Source organism: Rhagoletis pomonella, unplaced genomic scaffold, assembly GCF_013731165.1.
Source record: "Rhagoletis pomonella isolate Grant_MI unplaced genomic scaffold, Rhpom_1.0 Rhpom_scaffold_00010, whole genome shotgun sequence".
Taxonomy (NCBI): Eukaryota; Metazoa; Arthropoda; class Insecta; order Diptera; family Tephritidae; genus Rhagoletis; species Rhagoletis pomonella.
Genome location: NW_023458564.1, coordinates 2,861,978 through 2,885,509, shown reverse-complemented (window position 1 = coordinate 2,885,509; position 23,532 = coordinate 2,861,978). Strand labels below are relative to the sequence as shown.

General features: G+C 37.1%; 1 protein-coding gene across 1 annotated transcript in view; it reads left to right on the top strand.

The window, feature by feature from the left end:
- LOC118745946 (protein still life, isoforms C/SIF type 2-like) overlaps positions 1 to 23,532 on the top strand; it is a gene marked incomplete in the record, with an annotated part of 407,983 nt that overhangs the window by 343,883 nt on the left and 40,568 nt on the right. Inside the window, 1 exon segment of the mRNA XM_036479612.1 lies at positions 12,020 to 12,214. Coding sequence (XP_036335505.1) covers positions 12,020 to 12,214 — 195 coding nt within the window.

Here is a 23,532-nt window from a genome sequence, read left to right as displayed (position 1 = left end):
TTCACCTGGGAGTGGCCAGAAGCGATTATTGTGCGTACGGTTCAAATCGCAGCTCACAACGTCCGGATATTTATATCCACGTATCCTCTGGGTAGCAACCAAACACCCGTTTGGGAGCGAGCTAAAGTGAGAAGGCGTAAAACTTCGCGTGCGCTGGGTTTGGGTCCCGCCACGTTAAAACCCCGCCCAATGAAAAATTCCAACAAGCCTCGGATGAGACCCCCTTTTTCTGATGACGACCACGGCAAACGTATAAAGGACTATGATTTAAGGGTATGCACCTGGAATATCCGGACCCTTAATGGGGAAGGTGCCTCTGCCCGGCTGGTTGATGTCCTCGGGAAGACAAAGGCTGACATCACCGCCATCCAAGAAATGCGATGGACGGGGCAAGGTAAAGTAAGCGTGAAGCCTTGCGACGTCTACTACGTAAAGGAGCGCAAATTCGGTGTTGGATTCGTGGTAGGAGAGAGACTCCGTCGCCGAGTACTGGCGTTCACCCCGGTGGACGAACGTCTAGCCACAATCCGCATCAAAGCTAGATTCTTCAACATCTCGCTCATCTGCGCCCATGCCCCGACGGAAGAGAAGGATGAGGCGTCCAAGGATCTCTTCTATGAGCGCTTGGAACGTACATATGAGCGCTGCCCCCGACACGATGTCAAAATCGTGCTTGGCGATTTTAATGCTAAGGTGGGCAAGGAAGGGATCTTTGGCGCCACTGTCGGAAAATTCAGCCTCCACGACGAAACGTCCGATAACGGACTGAGGCTGATCGACTTCGCCGGGGCTCGAAATATGGTAATATGTAGTACTAGGTTCCAGCATAAGAACATCCACCAAGCTACATGGCTGTCTCCAGATCGAAAAACGAGAAACCAAATCGATCATGTTGTGATAGACGGAAGGCATGCTTCAAGCGTTTTGGACGTACGTACACTCCGAGGGCCAAACATCGACTCGAACCACTATCTTGATGCCGCCTACAGGGCCACGCTGCGATCGGGCGCAACGCGAGCCATGTGGGACCGTTATAGGGAACTGAAGAAGGAAGCAAGACGTATTTGCCGCAATAAGAAGAGAGAGGCTGAAATACGTGAGTGCGAAGAGCTTGAGATGCTGGCCGACAGGAAGAACGCCCGAAAATTCTACCAGAGGGTTAGGCGACTTACGGAAGGTTTCAAGACCGGGGCGAACTCCTGTAAGAACAACAATGGCGACCTAGTGACCGATGTCCAGAATATACTTAAATTGTGGAGGGAACACTTTTATAACCTACTGAATGGTAGCAGCGCTGAAAGTAGTGAGGAAGACGAACCCGAGTCCCCAGTCGATGATGATGGAGTAGCTGTCCCACCGCCTGACTATGACGAGGTACGAATAGCGATTACGCGGCTGAAAAACAACAAAGCTGCTGGAGCTGACGGTCTGCCAGCCGAGCTATTCAAGTACGGTGGCGAGGTGCATGCATCAGCTCGTATGCAGAATATGGTCAGATGAACGCATGCCCGACGACTGGAATTTAAGTGTGCTCTGCCCAATCCACAAGAAAGGCGACCCCGCCATACGCGCCAACTACCGCGGATTAGCCTTCTAAGCATAGGTTACAAGGTCTTATCGAGCGTATTGTGCGAAAGACTGAAGCCCACCGTCAACGAGCTGATTGGACCTTATCAGTGTGGCTTTAGGCCTGGAAAATCCACCATAGATCAGGTATTCACAATACGCCAAATCTTGGAAAAGACCCGCGAGAATAGGATCGACACACACCATCTATTTGTCGATTTCAAAGCCGCTTTCGACAGCACGAAGAGAAGTTGCCTTTATGCCGCGATGTCTGAATTTGGTATCCCCGCGAAACTAATACGGCTGTGTAAAATGACGTTGAGCAATACCACCAGCTCCGTCAGAATAGGGAAGGACCTCTCCGAGCCGTTTGATACCAAACGAGGTTTCAGACAAGGGGACCCCCTTTCGTGTGATTTCTTTAATCTTATGTTGGAGAAGATAATAAGAGCCGCAGAACTGAACCGCTCAGGCACAATACTTTATAAGAGCGTACAATTGCTGGCGTATGCCGACGACATCGATATTATCGGTAAAAACAAGGGCTACGTCTGTTCTGCCTTCTCGGGATTGGATAGAGAAGCAAAGCGAATGAGTCTGGTGGTGAACGAGGACAAAACGAAGTATCTCCTGTCAGCACACAAACAGTCAGAGCATACGCGTCTTGGCACCCACGTCACTGTTGACAGTTACAAGTTTGAAAAAGTAGACGACTTCGTTTATTTGGGAACCAGCATTAACACCAATAATAATGTCAGCCTTGAAATCCAACGGAGAATCACTCTTGCCAACAAGTGCTACTTTGGGCTGAGTAGGCAATTGAGAAGTAAAGTCCTCTCTCGTCGTACAAAGATCACACTCTATAAGTCACTCATCATGCCTGTGCTGGTGTATGGTGCGGAAGCATGGACAATTAAAGCATCTGATTAGGCGGCTCTTGGAGTTTTCGAGAGAAAGATTCTGCGAAAGATTTACGGACCTTTACGCGTTGGTGATGGCGAATATCGCAGACGATTTAACGATGAGCTGTATGAGCTTTACAACGATATAGACATAGTGCAGCGAATTAAAATTCAGCGGCTCCGCTGGCTTGGCCATGTCGTTCGGATGGACAGAAACGCTCCTGCTCTGAAAATATTCAACGCGGGCCGCGATGCTGGGAACAGAGGAAGAGGAAGGCCTCCTCTGCGTTGGAAAGACCAGGTGGAGAAGGACTTGGCTTCACTTGGCATTTTCAATTGGTGTCAGTTAGCACAGAAGAGATATGACTGGCGTGCTGTTTTGGACTCGGCCAAAATCGCTTAGGCGGTTACAGCGCCAAATAAGAAGAAGAAGAAGAAATCGGGGGCCGATCGGAAGTTGGTTAAGCTGATCGCAAGTCCATTTTTTCAAATTATACATACACTTAGGTCTTTTTTTATGCGTTCCTCATAAATCCGCATAATAGAGTTCTTTACTTTCATACAAAAACACGGGATGCGTTCCAGCATTCAGGTTTTAAAAACCGCAAGGACTCAAATCCGCATAAAACGAGACCTAAGTGTATATGATTTTACTACTGATTTGGGTTCTAAGGATAAAAGTACGTAACTTTTGTTTGAAACTTTTTTCTCGGAAGTGCCTTATTCAATGTATGTATGTATGTCTAACTTTAAAAAATGGATTTCCGGTCAGTTTAACCCACTTCCGGTTGAAACCGCATAAAAAATCCGCAAGTCGGTAATACCGCCAAATAATAGAGCATCACCGATTTGGTAGGTCATATTTTCGCTCGGTTTTAGAGGGATTGCTCTAGGACACCGTGTATAACAGTGTCATTAGGATACAGATTAAAAAATTTTATTCTAAAATCTTAACAAAACTTCCTTGAACTTTCTTACCTTCAGTATCTATGAAACACTAAAACTGAATATACATAATATATATGTACATATGTAAGTGTGTACTACGGTCGAGCACTAGTAGTGTACGGTGTCCTATAAATGCAATAAAATAGCAACTACAAGTCACCTGGCATATGGTGATTCTACAGCAATAAAAACTTAATTTATGTAGAAAAGGAATAACATACATAGCTGATATGCATATCGAATTTCGCAAAACAACAGTTTGGGACACCCTAATGTGTATTCCATTATGTAGGCTTGTTTTAAGGGCTGTTTATTTTATTTCGCAATACATTTAATTTATCCCTTTTTCTGAACTCTCTGTCAGACATTTCACTTCTCCTAAATCTTTCAGAAAAATGGATCGAGACGGCTTTTACGTATTGTAAAAAAAAATCTATATATCTAATTAGTAAACAATCGCTAATTACTTTTCCTCTCAAGTAGTACAAAAAACGACGATTTTTATATAAATACAAGACATGCAATGAGTGAGCGAATGAATGCAGTCAAGTGAGTTTGAAGTGTTTAGCTGAGTGATTGAAGTCGAGTTGCTGGAGACGCTCTCATTTTGAATTACGCTACGAAATTCTAACGATAAGTGCCTCAGGTACAAGAAAACCGAGCAGCATAAAGTACAATGCATACATACATAAGTATGTACGAGTACATTAGGGCGGATCAATATTTTTGACTATGCGCGTATAGCACAATAGGATTATACGTGTACGTAGAATCCTTTTGTGCTATACGCGCATGGTCGAAAAAATCTACCATACAAAGTGACCCGACCTAATGTACATATTTATGTACATTCCAATACAACACACACGCTGCAGTGAAAATTTAAAATCAGTCAGTAAAAATACCAGTTCATTAACTAGTATGAGCTAAGGCTATGGTCTAGCAGTTCGATAATTTCGAGCATCTTATCAGCGGCATATCGACGGCTGAGTGGAGGATTGACTTATCTTGGCAGCAGGTTCGAAAACGCGTTATCTCAGAAAATGTTTCGCCCTACTTCAGACTTTGATTTGAAAACGCCCTATCTCAGAATTTGGTTCCAAAACGTCCTATCTCAAGTGTGAATATAATGAAAATATGTTGAGATAGGGTGTTCTACTCAGCCGACGATATGTACTTATTCCTCTAACGGGGATGAATTGGTAGACTATCACATCAAAGGCTTTGATGCTACTAGTATTTCTACTTGTAGATGCTGATGTCTTGTCAAAAATACCAGTCGCTAACCTAGAAAAAGCGTAGAATGAGAACTACTTAGGCTTAGACGCAAACTGGTAGCATTCTAGTTCATAACTAGTAGATTTTCCTGCAGGGCAGCAGCCACTACTTATCAGCATGAAAACGGTGTGGCGTGGAAGATGCAAGGCAGCTAAATTCGCAGCGCTGAGTTATGTCGAATTAGGGCGAAAATTACGAAATAAATGCAAATCTTAAGGTCATAACGAATTGTATGTAAGTAAGCAATAACAATAAGAAGTAGGAAGCACAATACTGAAGAGCTGCTTTGTACGACTCAGTGCCAAATTAAGGCATTGAATGGCTTATGACGATGAGGCGTTAATTTTATGCTAATTTCATTAAAATTTTTGCAATGAATATGCAGACGAAAAAGCAGTTAAAGTAAGCGGAGGCGATAGCAATATTTACAAACGTACATGCGTATGCAGTTGTTGAGGTATGAGTGCGCGGCGTAGCAAATAAGTTTTAGCTGAAGTGGTTATAGCGGAAAAAAAATTTACTTTGTGCTCATAATAAACGCCCACTCAAAGCCGATAAGCAAACAATGAGATAATAATAATTAAAATTTTAATTTGTAAATTATGTAAAGCCAATACAGTGAAGATGTAAAATTAGAGATGACACTTTGTACTTTTTATCGTCGAACAATGTTAAGAAAATGTAGGCAAGACTAATAATAGGAGTCGAAATATTTGGCAGTTATCGTTTTGGTGTTTCTGCGATGTTCAATTTCAGTGGAAGGAAAGATCTCAGTTTGGATTTCAAAAGGCAACTTGGCGCAATTAACTTTATAAGACGAAAAAAGAACACATCAATTTTCTATTGATTCCTTCAGTAATCAATATCGGAAGAGTGCAGTTTAATATCTAATTTTTCAAGAGTTATTATTATGGATTCCAAACTTGGCTGCAAATCAAACATTGAAGAGCATGCAAGGAAAGCCACGGCGGCTCTCTATGCAGCCAATAGAATGTTGGGCAACAGATGGAGTTTGAAACCAAGAATTGTATACTATTTGTTTGGCAGACCTTCATTTTTTTCACTCAATTTGTTTAACTTTTTTTTTAAAGAAAGCTAATAAAATTTGCAAGAGATCGATTGAGCCCGATTTTTTAATTATATGTATTGATTTTTTTTAATGCAAAGTGCAGAAAAAGCAGCAATTTCTAAGAAACTCGATTCTGGTTTAAGTTGAAAATAATTGTAGGGTTCTCCCAAACCGAAAAAAAATGCAAAAAAAACAATTTGAAATGCTATAAAAAAATGTTCAACAAAATTATATTATTTTTTTTTTAAGAACACTTTGGGTATGCAGTTTTATGGATCATTAAATTTTAGTAAAATAAAGTGCAAGTTGAAAAGGGGCTAAAAGTTCGGGTTGATTTTTTTAATAATATAAAAACGCTTTTATTTCCCATTTAGCATGCAAATGTGCTCGAAGTTTTAGCAAAAATATTATTAAAAATCATTGTGGCCTGTTTTTTTTTTTGGTGGAAATTTTTTATAAAAAACTAAATAAATTTTTTTTCAGGGGCACCCTACTATTGTTTTCAACTCGTTTTTATTATGTAACATTTATTAACCGTATCTGCAATTTACACTAAAAAATTTAATACAAACAAACAAAAATTCAAAAATTCAAAAATCGAGCTCAACTGGTCTCGTGAAAATTTTATTAACTTTCATTAAAAAAAAATTAATCAAATGGAGTGAAAAATGAAGGCTCCAGTGAATTGTGAACACCAAATTCGAGTTTTTAACCACTGTGCGTTGGTGTGATATATGTACACATGTATTTGTGAAATTCTTTAGAGACGAAAATAAAATAAGACTTCACAAAACATCTTTTCCTATCTAAATCTACAACGAAAATTAAAAAATATTCTCACTGAACTGGAATCTTGCACAACTTGGTCTCACTCCAGAGGATGGAGTGACACCGATGCCCACCACATTCCACGAAATTGGTTTCTCAATTGAAATGTTTGTACTTATGTATATAGAAAAATATGTGTTAAATATATTGAAGGAATCTTACAAAAATTATCAGGGCTGACGGATAAAAAAGTGAAACCCTTCTAAAAGAAACTTTCTTGACAACTCGGGACTGTCATCTCTGTCAAATGCTCAGATCCAAATACATGTTTGCAAACGAAAATCTGCGCATATACCACCATCGCTAAGTACGCAAAGGAAACAACTGCAGAAGATTAAAGTTTCATTACTTTCAAAGTACAAGTGGAAAGAAACTAGCACATCCAGCACTCAAACAAAATAATTATTAATTAAAAAAAATAAAGCAGAAACGAAGAAAGTAAAGAACGATATGAATCATTAAAATATAGCCCGCCTCTTATTGTTGGTTATTAAGTCAAGTTCGCAACTGGTATAAAAGTGGCGCATAAATAATGATAGAGATAAAAAATTATGAATATCAGCTGGAAAACGCACTTGGGAAAGTAGCAATGTGCACCTTCACGCTTAGGTATGGCCCGGTTATTACCAGTAACAGTATTTTACACCAATACCTACACACAGGCGTACATACCCTGCAGAAAAAATGTATCAATTGATAAAAAATAACCTACTTGTAGTTAGCTTTTTGCGAGATTTCTATAGAATATATATAACTCGTAGTTAGCTACAAAAATCTAACTTGAAACTAGTTGACAAGTAATGCAGGAGATTGTTTTCTTTAAACACGTTTCTATTAAGATATCCTGCACTTCGCAAATACTTTTCCGAATTGAGGACAAATAAAAAGAAGATCGAAATTTCATATTATCATTTTGAAGTTATGTCTGACGGAGTTCGAATATGTAAACAAATATAAAATGTCATAAAATAAATATAAAAAAAAAAAAAAAAAAAAATTTTTTAAATATTTTGTTTTTTCTATTGATATTTTATGTCCAAAAATAGTTAGTTACAAGTTAGTTACATCAAATGCAGAGGTAACCACCCTTGACTATTTCGCGGCCATCGCCATAGAAATATAGTTAGCTTTCGTCAAAGAAACTGTACAGATAATAGTGACATTTAGCTCCTTCCTAATCAACTTAAACTTAGCTTATAGTTAGGTACATTTCCTGCAGGGTATGAATACATTAATCGCGTTTGGCAAGGTGCTATGTAGTACTTTCCGCAGCTACTGGCATTGCTTTAATGAGTTTGAAGCAAGTTTTGCGCAACTTGGCAGAATTTACACGCCGATGCCAAAAGTGCAAACAGCAAACGCCACTAATTGGTACAGTTGGCGGTATTAACTTTTGCCACAGCCACAAACCACAAAGCGTAGACCACGGCTTCAATAATGGCGTGTTGGGCAGCATTCTCTAACTCAAAACTTCTATTTATTCAACTATTGTTTCAAAGTTTTTGCATTACATTAGCATACCCTTTTCCGCCAACACACACACACACACACACATATGTAGTGCATACAAACTTATATGCATTGCGTATATTCAGAAATTCATGCACAAAAACGCACAAAAATATGTATGTACATACATATGTGCATATGTATATGTTCTTCAAGTGTGCAAAACTATCCTTACGGCTTCCGCCGTTTGGCCTTCAGGCAAGATGTCCTCTTTTTCCATTCGATGGCCAGTCTGATTTCCTTTTCTCCACTTCTTTTCTTATAACTTTCGTGTAACAGCTTTATTCTTTTCTCCGAATGTTTTGGTTGATTCTAATATTAATTAAAATTTTTGTAAATTCATAATTTTTCATCGCCGCTGGCGCTTTTGTAACAATTGTTTTGGAGGCGCCTATAAATGTGTGTTTCATGCACAGTTCTCCATTAAGGTGTTACCCCATGCTTGTGCTTAGCAGTAGTGCTTGTAGCTGATTGCTTGTAGCATAAATTTTTTAATCTTCATAAAGAAACTCTGATTAATATCAACATCTGCGATCACATTATTAACACATTCAGCGAAAAGAACGAAGGCAATCCCATCTATGTTGTCATATAAGTATTAAATTCGTTCTCGATAGGTTTCGATAGTTTTTTCTTAAACCGCCGACTTAGGATCGTTGAAAAAACGTGCCAATATAAACGGGAATATTCGAAACCCATACGATTTAAAAAAATGCCGATATTTAATTCCAACGTCATCTATATCTTCTATCTATATATATTAAAATGTTGTTTTCGTTTGTCACGGTCATCAAAACTCGAGATCGGTTAAACCGATTTGAATCATTTTTCTGGATTTTCATACGAAATGTACGACTATGTTTGAGTACGGCTATTATTAATGTGAATAACCGTACTTCTTTCGGAAGTACTATACTTCTTTTTTAGCTCTTGTACTTCGTACTTCGAAGTACAGTCAAATGCACTTCTTTGCAATATTTTGTACTTCAAGTCCTGTAGTTATCCAATCTGCTGGACGATCGCCACATGGCCTGGGCGCTAAATTCGTTCAAACCATTAATGTCGCCGAGGACCGATGGCATCATACCTGCGAACTGCGTGAGGACAGGGTCCATCCCTATGGCTTGCGTTCATCGCGAAGGCCGAAAAAGGCTCTAATGCTTCTCCAAGAGTTTTAGGCCTATCAGTCTATTTTCGTTTTTGACAAAACCGCTAGAGAGACCTGTATATGACTATCTTTTAAGAACCGCCCTGCATGCATTGCTAAAGTGGTTAGAAGAAGCCTTCACGCACTTCCTCTGTATCGAGGGGGCCTTCAAAAATGTCACTCCAGAGGCAATATTCAAGTCTATTCATAATCTGGGGGTTGAAACCAACCTAATAAGGCTTACTTCGTGACATAACTGTCGCGGCGGGGTGGAGGAGCGCCTGTACTCAGCGCAGAGACATTAGAGGCACTCCGCCAGGTAATATTCTCCCTCCCCTGCTCTGCACGACCTTCTAGAGGAACTGCAAAAAGTGGAATGTTGGCATCGCCTATGTAGATTATGTGAATCTGTTGGTTAAGGGACGATTTCTAAACACCCTTTTTTCTGCCTCAAGGTTACCTGAAGGAGATATCTAGGTGGGCAATCAACGGCGGCCTCGTAGAACTGGTCTTGTTTACCAGGATGTACAAGATACCCGTTGTAGCCCTTCTCTCGAGTGGAGGTGTTCGTCTGCGGCTCTCAGACAGGGTCAAGTACTTAGGCTTGATCCTGGATAGGAAGCTGTCGCTGCCTAACAGTAAGGAAAGGGTAAACAAGGAATCGGTTGTCTTGTACTGCTGTAGGGGAACTATCGGCAAAAGGTAAGGTCTCTCGCCCAAAGTAATTCATTAGCTCTATGGAACCAGATTTAAGCTTATCTTCACGTAGCCCTTGTCTGGTGGAACCCGCTAGAGAAAGCTACACTTTCAAAACTAGAATTAGTGGAGCTATTAGGCTAAGAGAAAACGGATGGTAACACTCTGAAGTTCTGGGGGGCTTTGACTTCGCCCTAAACACATAGATTACAGCGCCTGTGTACAGCGGGATTACTAAGTCTTCCGGACTTCTGCAATGTCTTTCAGGAAGAAATAGCTGCCACCAAGGAAGCGGTAGACTCACTACAAAAGGGTGTGATGTTGCATTAGAAATCGGTAAAGGAATAACTGACTTCTTTATCCATCGCGTCAGAGTACTCTTACGTACTTCGTCTAGTTTAGGTGCACGGTCACAGTGACGTCGCGGAAAACTGCGTGGCCGACGACCTGGCGTTGGAAAGGCACCCTTAAAACGTTATCCCCAGATAAGGACCAACTAAGGACGCCTCTGTCCTCCTGCGGTACACTCTTGGATGGTGGGGCCTAGTGGGAACTTGGCTAGGGCATATTTCGTACTCGCAATAATGAAATTCCGTACTTCCTTACTAAATACCTAATAAAATGGACAAAAGAAAGCGATGCTCCGTTTGTGACATAGACGAGGAAAAGAAGACGTTTCTCCGCTTTAAAGTTCTTTTTGCAGTGCAAGTAATGAGGGACCCATCGTTACGCCTTAAGGGCGCCGAATACCACGTTACCTCTCAAGAACTAGTGAGCGGAGTTCTGACAGGCCATTGTGCGATTGATATTCACTCAGTAAGGCTTGGAATTTCAATTGATCCCTTTTGTATCAGCTATCAAGAGGAAGATGAAGTGGAATTATCCCTACTTTTTTTTTTAGACTGTCCAACTTTCGGGGGTTATGGTTCAAGGATTTTAGACTCGCTCTTCTGAACTTACACTGAGCTCGCAGGGATCGAAATTAGCCACATTCGAAATTTGGTAATCGGTTCGCGGCGTTAACCTAACCCAGCGTAAGCTGTATTTCTTTGAGCTATGAAATAGTTGGTCACATTAGCTATTAGTAACATTATTCCTTGCTACTTTTTCATACTAAACATTACCACACATTTTTTTATTTGACCTCTCAAAGGTGGTTTATTTGTCCACCGATTTTCATCTTTAGTAACTTAAATTTTTTTGGCAACAGAACAGGATTAAATACAAATGAAAAAAAAATACAAGAAAGGTGTCACATGTATAATTTCTTCCTTCTTAAAGTTAGAACTTTTTGCATAAAAATTAAAATATCTTGGGAAACTGACCTGATTTGTAAAAACGGTATAAAGATCTTTTGGAATTAAAATTAGCTAATACTTGGCTTAGGTAATAACTGAATGGCCCTCTGTCCATGTATACATGCAAACATATAATATATATATGTAGATTAGGGTGGTCCAAAAATGCATGTGAAAAAGTAAAGTCGGACTTTTTATACCCCTATTTTTTTGAATCAAAAAATTTGTAGAGGTCGCTCAAAGCGCTCAACGTTTTGTATGCATTTCATGTGGGTGAAAAAACACATTTTGTAGAAATGGTATAGAATACTTGAAAACAATATTGTTCGATCGGAAAACTCTGCTTCTCTTCAGGAGACTCCCAATAATAATACTCGATTGTTTATTTAACCTTTTGTTTTATTAGCCATGTTTTATAGGTCCCCCAAAAACCACAGAAAATGCAATGGGGGGATCAATAAAAAATCTTTAGTATTAAGAAATGGTTAAATAAACAATTGGGTGTTGTTATTGGAAGCCTTCCGAAGAGAACCGGAAAAATATTGACTTTCAAGGATTCTATACCATTTCTACGAAAAGTTGTTTATACCCATATAAAATACGTGGAAAACTTTTAGCGCTTTGAGCAACCATTAAATATTTTTTTATTTCAAAATAAAAAATAGGGGTTGAATGCATTAAAATTCGGATTTTACTTGGATAACCCTAATGTAGATACATACAAAACTCGATGCAATAAAATGCGCTGAATTTACTCACATTTTCCTTATTTTTGCAGCATTTGAACAATCTACTGGAGCATTACTTGGAGCCAATGAAACGAGAGACATTCCTATCGAATGCTGAAATAAATGCACTCTTTGGTAACATTCACGAAATTGTCACATTCCAAAGACAATTTTTGCAAAATCTCGAAGAAGCACTTGAATTGGAGCCAGACTTTCATAAATTCGAGCATTCTGGTCAGTTCCGGGTAAGTGTTAATGTACAGTAAAGTATTTACAGTAAATTGTACAAACATCTACTTACATAAATACATACATACTTATGGCCTGAATCATAAAACCTAAAGTAGATTTAAAGAGCTTTATAAAGTGATATTTTCATACAAATTCTCGATTTATAAAGCCTTTATAATCTTCTTCGCTGTTTACTAGCTTATACTCGCAAGTTTAACTCCTCTTTTTTATACAAATATGAAAAATATTTCAAAGATGATTTGCCTTATCCTGAGTTTCGTCCGAAAAAAATTCACCCGAAAGTGTTTCATTCGCCTGTAAGTGAAAGCTGAACCGCTTGGGGGAAAATGAATAGAGCTCTTGTTAGTAGACTAGTACGACTAATCGATTAGTCGAATATAAAAAGTTGTTTCGACTAGTTGTTTTCTTTCCGTAAACATTGCTCTTTTATATTTTTTGTATACTTATGCCTATTGACAAAACCCAACCATGCTAATAACAATAATTTTGTGTTGAAAAACTGTAACTATTCGAATAATTGCGGTTAGTCAATCTTCACACGTTTCTGGGAATGTTGCGATGACCACGGACCCAAACTAAATCCTGATCGAGCTTACTGAATTTAAAAGCAGCGTACACTCCTTGATTAGTTTCGACCTTGTTATAAAAGATGCCAAAGGCTCAAAAGCCGCCCGGCTATCTGAGAAAATAGCTACGCGCGCCTTAACTTATTTCAGGGTAAACGCCTTCTCCAACTCCGCGTTCCATTTTGGAGCCATCGGTGTACAGATGATGTATCCAGGTAGAGATATCAAACTGCCCGTCCCAGTCAGCCCCCGATGGAATAATGAGCCCGAAAGATCTGTGAAATTCTACTTCGGGTCGGTCGTATGTAATCAAAGCCAGGAACCTTATTCATGGCCGTAAAGATCATTAGCTTTATTTTCTCTGTGTTAACTCAAAGACCACTTTGCTCATCGGCATAGCTCTGCTAAAATTCCACCCATGATATTACTCACCACAGATGGAAATAACCCAGTTACTAAAATCAATACATCGTCAGCGTAGGCTACTGCTCATACTTCCCCTGGTTGAGCTTGAGTAGTTCTGAGTATATGGTGCCAAAAAATTGGAGAGATCACTTCACCTTGAGGAGTGCGCCTACCAATGTTCCTTATTAGTGTAAAGCTTCTAAGTTTAGCTAAAATCGTTCTGCTTCTAAGCATCGCCATTAACCATGCGCTTATTCCTCGACGCCAAGCTCGTCCAGGGATTTTTGGATAGCTTCTACCCGAACATTGTGAAAGGCTCCTCCGATTTCGAGGAAAGCTGGCAAAGTATACCGCTTAAAGCCCGGACGTTCGCATCTAGAGCCCTCTCGAAGGTTTTGAGAACAAAGGAAGTCAAGCTAATTGGTCGAACATTTTTAGTGTATGCATGCCCTCGCCTCCACGACAAAGGGACGTAGTTAAAAGCAATGCATGCTTTGAAAATTGACAAAAGCGAGGACACGATAGCATCTTCCACAGTTTGCAACATGATGCCGTCTTTGATGCGGGCTTTTATAAAGCGAGAAGGACTTCAAGGCTCGTTATATTGTTGGCTTTGTAAAAATTGTCCCTGCTATGTACTGAGCTCTAGCATACCTTCTTGGAAGCGGATTGAACACTTCTTCAAAGTTACTCTTTCGGAAAGTGAAATTTGATAGAAACTGTGGGCTAAGCAACTTAGTTTGGAACAAATTATTTTGAGAATTGTGCGATAGATAGGTTAAATTACCAAAATATTATGAGCTCAACAATGGCTTGGGAATAAACTGAATCCATCTATGGTGCTTGTACTTAAGTATGAGAAAAGAAAAGCAATCTTCCTTTAAATTAAACTGGTTCAAAGTTTAGGTATAGCGAATAAATATTGTTGATCCATTCTCAATACATCTGAACCAAATGCAATGCAAAAACGTAAGAGATCATTAGTATGAACAAAATGTTGTCTTCATTGCTTCGAATATTTTTATTAATTATTTGATATAGTAAAAGGAGAATCGTCCTGCACTGTCTGCGATTGCAATGATGGAAGCAACAAATGCAAAATTTTGCAAAAGTTAACAGCACTGATTTTCCTACAAAGTGCACATCATTAGTTATCCCGGCTTATTTGATGGTGAATATCTTTTATCTTTTTACTTTTTTTTTGTTAGCACAAGCCAGCGTTGCAAATTTTCATCATTTCCGTTTACAATCATAAATTACATTGCCAACTTGTGTTGGCAATTTCCACGACAAACGCGCTAGTAAGCCAAGAGCGCGATAAAATATGTATAGATATCGAACAATTGAATCAACTAAAGTCTCTTTTCATACATACATATGTGCGTACATAGTTACTTAGATGTAAGTAAGTTTAAAAAAAAAAATATACATACTTATATTTGTATATGGGGCGTTCCATACCAAAACGGACGGGGTTCACACTTTATGTGTTGGATTTGTTTCAAATTTATAGGGTTGATGCATAAACATAAATAATAAATAAATATGAAATTTGAGCTTGATTAATACCTTTTTAAAAAACTTTACCACACGAATACAAAAACAAATCGACTTAATAGTTTTCCAAATATCTCGAGAACAGGGCGAGGAAAAAATTTGAAAAAAATTATGAAAACAAATATTTAAATTTTTTTTTCTTGAAAAATTTTTCACATACAAATTTTTTGATAAACAATATAGTTTTTGAAAATATGCCTTCTCAAAAAAAAATAAAAAAAAATCACAATGGTGGCTCTGAGTATTGCGCAATACTTAAGTATAGTATTATGGGGTGCACTCTACAATAATTTGAGTTATGAATTTTTTACACCGAAGTTGAGTAAAATGAGTTCATACATATCTGTGTTCATATGGAAAAGTAGCTTATGTCGAAAGGCTGGCTTTAGTATAATGCGGCAATCCCTTTACTTTTAAACGGCAAAGAAATTGTTTGATGAGACTTAATAAGAATATTGACTTGCTAGTATCGGAACTATTTCTTCCACGTTTATTTGCCAAAAGTTGTTCAACGGCTTAGCGCCAGTGAGTCATTGGCAATCGTATGCTGCGAATGCCGATTTATACTAAAGCCAGCCTTTCGACATAAGCTACTTTTCCATATGAACACAGATATATTACAAATTTATAAATTTTTAAAATTTTTTTAGATTTCTTTCTTGAGTATGCAGCCTTGAACCCCTTAAAATTTAGTGCAAAATTTAAGCTACTGCGAAATTGCGTTGATTTTTAATATATTTTATGCTGACGGCTTTTTGCACTTTTTTCTTATGGAAGAAAATGAGCAAAACCGTTTTAAGAGTAAAAAAATTAACGCCGGTTTTGCAATCGGTTAAAACTTGCACTTTGTTATACTAAAATTAAATGAGCTACAAAACTGCATATTCAAAAAAATTCTAAAAATAAAATTGAGCAAATTTTTAAATTTTTAATATACTTATTTTACTCAACTTCGTCGTAGAAAACAATTCATAACTCAAATTATTCTAGAATGCACTCCATAATACTACGCTTAAATATTGCGCAATACTCAGAGCTCCCATTGAGATTTTTTTTTAATTTTTTTTGAGATGGTATATTTTCAAAATCTATTTTTTTTTATCAAAAAATTTGTATGTGAAAATATTTTTTTTAATTTTTTCCTCGCCCCGTTTGTACGGTAAAGTTTTTAAAAATGTATTAGTCAAGCTCAAATGTCATATTTATTTGTTATGGGTATGAAAACTGTGACTAGTGGTCCATAAAATCTATATCTATGCAGTGGTGGAGACAAGATTTCGGGAAATAGGGGATGATAAAAAATTCTCAACAATAACTTAGAGATGAGACATAATATCTAGAGGCATGCACTTACTGAAAATTTGCAATTAAAATTTGAAAAGTTTTAACAGCGTAGTAGCTTACAGGCTCAATATGCAATTGTGTAATCCAATAAGCGGTAATCTCAAATATTTATAAAAAACTATTTTAGTATGCTAACATAAATTTTGTCACCGTTCATTTTGCAATTCTACCCCACCGATTTCAAAACCAATAAGGAAGATAAAGATTGAAGGAAGATCAAAATTGGTTGAACCCAAAATTGGTTACGCCCAAAATCGTCGGTTAAAAATTTCCGTATTTGTTATGGATGTTCAATTTGAGTTGTTTCCGCATTTTGTTTTACTTTGTATTTTAAATTTGTGTGATAATGAAGAAATAACTTATTAAAACGATTAAGATAAAATAATGAAGGAAAAGTTGAAGATAAAGGCGAAAATGAAAACAATGAGAAATACATAAGAATTAGGGTAACTGAAAGGTAAGAAAATGTATTGAAATTTTTCGAGAAGAATCGAAGTAAATTCAGCCATAAAAAATTTAGTTATCGAAAGTTATCAAGTTACTGAAATTTACCGAGTCATCGAAGTTTATAGTTATTGAAATTTATCGAGTTATGAATTTTTATTGAGTTATCTCAACGTACCTGATTACTGAAATTGATCAATGTTTATTGAGTTGTCGATATTTATAGACACAGAAACTTAGTTGTCGAAATTTATGGATAATTATAGAGCCATAAAAATTTATGATATTATCGAAATTTGTCAAGTTAGTGAAATTTACGAAGTTATCGATATTATTGAACTGTCATTATTTGTTTAGTTAACAAAATTGATCGAGTTTTCGAAATACATCGAGTTCTTTTAACTTATCGAGTTATCGATATTTATTGATTTACTGAAATTTTTCGACTTATCGAATCGGAGTTTTTGGAATTTTTAAAATTATAGAGTTATCGAAATTTCGAGGTTATATAGTATGTAAGTCTATCGAGTTATCGCTGCTTATCGAATTATATCGAGTTATACCAAAATGCTACGAGTTATCGAAATTTGTCAATAGCTTTGAAAAAGGATGGAGCTATTAAAATTAACCGAATTATCGAAATTTATAGATGTATCTTAAGTTTATCGAATTATCGATTTATATCTATATTTATATTATACATAGATTTTTGGCATATCGAAATTTATCGAGCCATAGAAAGGCAAAGTTATAGAAATTTATCGAAAACTATCGATATGAGTCGAGTTATTGGATTTTGTTGAGTTATCGGATTTTGTTGAGTAATAGAATTTTATTATTTTTAAAATTCATCGAATTATCGAGATGTATGAAATGAAGTTAGAAAATCTCTCTAAGGCTCTTAAAAAACCCGAGAAATGGTCGAATTTCGACAGTAACTGGCACTCCTAGTATAAATAAGAGGGACAAAATGGTATGCTGTTACTAATCCAAAAGTAAAAAAGGAAATAGTAGTTCATTGACGAAGGATCTCTCCATGCATCGCCAACCGCCTACCCTTGGCTACGCCACTGTATCTATGTATATACTGTACTTTTATATATTGCTCCTAGACCAATTCATGAAGGTATGCGCGCGTGCATGATTGTACTTACTGCTATGTGCAAGCATTTTGAAATGGAAGGAAATTGCAAATATTGTAGTTTATGAACACAATTCCAACTTTGTTAGTTGACTGGTGTTGGGTTTCGTTTTATTTGTTGTTTGGCGAAACACTTTTCAATAAACGTTTTTTTCCACAATTTCATGTGTTGTATTCTCTGCTCAACTTTGCCATGCTTTTTGCATCTTATATTTTATAGCAGGATAAACCATTGCTGCTACCCCACCTTTTTGCCTTCTTCCCTCCCTTTCGCCGGACAACTTCAGTACTCTTCAACTATGTTGTTTGTTTTCGCTCAAACGTTTGCATAGTTTGCTGGTTCTCTATTTTTCATGCTGACGTTTCATTACAACCGATAATAAATTTATTTTATTCTCTTTGCAAAAAGAGCAACACCAAAACGAAGCGAAAGAATGCAAATGAAGAAAAGAACGGAAATCGTACAAATTTTCCAATTTAAACCCAATAACAAAAGAAGCAACAAATAATTACAGAAAGAAGTTGAAACAAAATACTCATAAAATCTCGAAGAAGCGAATAAAGTAGCAGCGTTAGTACCAGTATCAGTATCAGTAGCATCTAAATCTTGCTGTGAACAACACTAACAGTGCAGATGCTAAAGTGTGGAGTTTTGTGTAACTTAGAAGTGGTAAAAACGCATTTTCCGCTGAACACCAAAGGATATTTAAATTACCGCAGCCAGCCACTTGTTAGACCGCCACCGCTGTTAGGTATGCCGTGACATACAAACGCGATTCGAAGGATTGCTGGTGCGTGTGTATATGTGTGTGTACACAGCTGTAGTATTGTATAAAAGTTGAACGCTCAGACGCAATCTTTTTTCGATTTACATATGTATTTGTTACGACCACACAGAATGGTTTCACTTGATTGCGTTATTTGTTTGCCTTATAACGCTATAATTCTTCTATTGTCTGCTCTTAGCCGTTTGTTAATAAATTACAAAGTCTAACATTTGTGGCTTTATTTGCTAAGCAAATATTGAGTCATATTTTCTACTCCATATAACAAAGCAGGCTTTATAACAAAGTCACTTGGTGTATAAATTTGTTGTGACTTCTCTGCAAGCAGCTAATAACGCAAACAACAACTTCAAAACAACAAACTCATTCAGTATACTCTTAAAGTTGAAATAAAGTTAAATTGAAATCAAAGCAATACCAAAAGTTTAAATAATTAGTTCAGGACAATTTTGAAACTGTCTTTCAACTACGAAAGACTTTTGTCTTTCGAAAGACAATTGTCTATTCTGACAACTAACTTGAAAGCTTTTTACTATTATGAGTTGCATTCGACTGTGCTCGCAGGTGCTGATCGAACGAATTTTCATTTGGTATTATGACGCTCATTCGATGAAGAATAGCGCTATTGTGAATTTCGCTCGGTTAGGTTGTTTACAATATTATATTTTTCACCGCTGAGAAGTTTTGTTTACAAATCGAGCAAACTAAAAAGTGTGCTTATACATAAAACGGAGCTCTGGTTCAACGATTCGTCAGAGGAGAGAGCTTGGTAAACTGGCCAGGAGTAGAAAATTTTTAAGAGGGTTTAAGTGTAGTCTTTCGAATATATTTTGACATAAAATACGTTTAAGAAATTTGTTTATTAAAAACTTCCGACTGTCGAAAGAGGCGTTTGTGAGCCAAAACCAAGGCATAACAAGGTAGATATCGACATTTCTCTCTTTTGAACTACGACTAAAATGGTTGCTCTTAACCCTATACTATTAAAAATTTTAATTTTTTTAATATAAATTTTCAATTCTGAGCTAAGCGACTGATTTTAAATACATAATAAAATGAAAAGCAATTACGGGCGGTATGTTGTGTTTGACAAGAGCCAGGACAACAAACTTGTGCGTTATTTAAAAACTCCGAAGTATCAATACTTCATTTGGAGACTCTTCACGTGCGCGCGAAGACCATTTTAGTGCCAGTGACTTTATTTGATGCCCATCGCAGCCGGGTATTTCTAAGCGGATGCGTTTGTTCCCAAGTGCAGGAATTACTAAACCGAATATGAAGAGAAAATCTTCCACTCATATAAATGGATATACCAAATTTCAAATGGTGGTCTAACAAAACCTAAACCGGAATTCCTTGTTGACATAAAGAAACTGAAATTAACTTTTAATAAATTTAATGGAAGGAAAATTTCGAAAGGCAAAAATTTAATAGCTGAATTATTGCTGTTAATTTCTGATGTAAATTTAGAATAGTCAGACCTTTTTTTTAATGTCTAATATACTTTAGAATTAAGTATTTGAATAAAAAAAATAAATGCTTAAAAATATTGGGCTAGTAAAGCAAGAAAACTGCCAAAATGGGTTTACAAATGAGTGTGTTTCACTTACAGGTCTATTCTGCGCTGGTAATAAAAAGTTTGTAACCGGTCAATAAAGTTCCTGTCAATTTTTAAACCCTTTTCGCATTCTGTGTACTATTGTAACCGGTAATTTTTGTTACCATCTCATAAGCTGGTAACAAAGTATTGCCCCGTGAAATATGCAATGCCAGAATTTGCACAATTCTTCATAGCTGAATTGCTGAATATTTAACTGCATTACCAACGTACCTAGAATCGCGGTGACAAGAACTGGTAACATTTTTTGGTAATAAAATTTTCCGGTTACAAAATCATCGGTAACGTGCAGAATAGACCAGTTAGTGTGTAGTTTTGTGTAAGTATGCATTTCCACATTTACATTAAAACGAAAAGGCAATACCCAAAATGAAGCTGATTCTAATAAAGTCGACTCTAAAGTTAAAAGCCGCTTTTTTTGACAGATATCCCATTGAAAGTTATGTCAAAAAGCTGCTTTTAACTTTAGGAGTCGACTTTATTTTGACTATAGCTACGGGTCGTTGAGTTTTAACAAATCTGGTAAACGCATAACAAAGGGTTAATTTCTTTGTTTACATTTTTTGACTTTACAGTCAGCTATGAGAGAGCTCGACTGAATTGTCACTTATTGTTCAATATTGTTGTTGAATATGCCTTGGCCAAAACTGTTTAAAAAATATTTTAAAACTATCAACAGCTTACGATTTTTTTCTCAGAGATCGTGCCAACTGAGTATTGGGACTTTCATTCACAAGTAAACCAAACAAGCTGGAAGCTTGTGTTTAATATTCACGACGTTAGAACTGTATGAAATTAATAAAAATTGTTTAAAATTAGTGTCTAACCGCCATAAAAAAAACAAATGCAAAATCGTACATTTTTCACAATTTTCTAACACTTCGCTACACCATCGAAAGCAAAATTCGGTTCGACAGAAAATTCGATACTCAACGAAAATTTCGACACGGTTGCATAGCTCATAATTTCACTTTCGATGCTCGATCTTCGATAGCCAGCGAAAATCTAATGCAACTCATAATAAGGGCCTAAAACTCACTAGGATTTTTAATGCAATCTTGCCAACAGCAATCTTTTCTGCATAAACTTGCATCCAGAACTCTCTTGGCTCCCTTCGTAGTATTTAATAATCAAAGTGCTGTCTTCACTGATGTACAGAAGGTTTTCAAAAGCTTAATTGGTCATATCAGTAGGTTTACTTTTCGGGCCACATGAAAACGGGTTTATTATCCAGCTGAAGTCATCCTGAGAGTCAATGTTGGGAAAATATTCGACAATTATTTTTTCTAAACCTTCCAAGTTAACGCCGGTAATGCACATTAACGCTAATAAAATATTTTTTACAGCCAATTTCACGAAAGCAATTTAAGTGATAAATGATTTTAAGCCAAAGAATTGGCTTCGGCCGATTAAATCCTGAATGTAAATTCATTTAAAGAACAAATGCTCTTATAAACTTTTATAATAACAAAACATAATCAAATACCTCATTCAAGAGTCGGCCAAAAACGGCCGATGCCGATTCTTTTGGACGATGCTAGCCTCGGCATCGGCTGATTAATCGGTCGGACTCTAATATTTAGATTAATGTCGTTTCCCTCTTTTACATGAAATGAGCCAAAAGAAAATTAATACATAAAATTAGTTTTTAAAAAGTAAATTAAAAAATAGATATCTTCTTTTCAAAAATAAAAAATCTGATAAATTTGTTGTTAATTTAAATTAAAAAAGAAACCATTTTAAATTAAAAAATATATGAAAAACTCCGCTGCGCCAGGACTTGAACTCGGATAACTCGATTGGCATTCCTGTGCTTTTCCCATTCGGCCATTGCGGCTATGACGCGCGCTAAATGATATGCAAGTGCTTTCTCTTAAAATACTTTTCACCACGAGTGGTGAATGAGAGAGCTTTTCTTCTAAGACTTTTGTGCTACACTGAGAAAAAAATCAACCAAAAAGTAGTTCATATTACCTAATTCAAACTTAAAAAGGGATCACTGTGATTCTTAATTAATATTTCCAATCAAACCATAACTTGGTTGAAAAAACTATTGTGCTTTTGGCTCAGTGTAGAATAGCAAAATTAGTTCTAACTATCTTGCCATCTGCCTTTCGTTTGTCTTACGAATGGCTTTTTACTATCTTATCTGGAATTTCCCCTTAAGATGAAGAAGAAGAATAAGGAAATGGTTGTCTTTTTGGTACTTAAAAATTCACTGCAAGTAGCCGCTTTCGATTCGCTACTTCTATGTTTGCTTAAAGGCGACTTTATTTACAATAGAAAACAAATTAAGGAAAAGCAACAAGTGGATTAGCGAGCAGGAGCAAGTAATACCTGTTTAGCTCATTAGGGTTTGTTTAAACCATGCCTTGGTGGCGGCGACTGCGTAATACGTTGACGGCGAAAGTTAATAAATTTAAGCGAAATTTCTTAATTTCATCAAAATTTGCCAATAAATTACGAATGAGCCCTAAATTAAGATAGTGTGTCCAGACTAGTATACTATTCCTCACAGAAAGTGGTTTTACATGGCGGGTCTCAAAACCGAATAGTCGCAGTGGCCCCACCGATGCTCGCTCTCTTTCTGCCGTAACCCAAGGCTTCCCTCGGATTGGTGTACCGCATCTCGTACATGGGTTGCTCATTTTGCCCAGAGTGCGCGAACGACGACGCAAGAAGCGGCACTGAGTTAAGCCATGCAACTGTAACTGCATATCCAGAACAACGTCTGCATATACCTAATTGCTCTCCGAACGAACAACTACTTAGAACCAAAGCCATGCGCCCTTATCAACTCCTCGCCACCGCACAAGGTGTTACCATTTCAAATGAATATCCCTGTGCCGCTACATCTAAATTGTGTGCGAAATTTAAGCTCGATTGCTTTAAAATTGTGGAGCCGAGATTAGGTACGTGCGTAGATTGAGTTACAATATATGAAATAACCTCGATTAAGGCCATCAAACTCCCTACCTTTCATTGTGGCCATCATCTTCTTTCACAATAAAATCACACATATGTATGTACATACTTAAAACAAGTATACCTACATACATACATACTACATGACACATAGTTAGCCCAAACCCCGCCTTCACTTAGCTTTCCATTCATTCCAATTCAATTTCAACTTCATGCAACTACAGCTGTTCCAAATTGCAACAAAAGACAATAAGACAAAAACGAATAAATTAAATCCCTGTACGAAAAATAGAAATTGCAGAAAAATTAGACAGCACCAGAGACGATAGCGTTGGCGATGGGGTGAAATAACGGTGAAAGCTTTATATGCACAGCCAAACCATTCAACTGTCGTGATTGCAGTTTTTTTCAGCTTCTCTCGCCATCACTTCTTTCACTCCACCCTTCTGCGCGCCAGCCATAATGATGTCATTAATGCGAATTTAATTAAACTGAAACCTTTTGTTCCAAGTCTGTAACGAAAAAG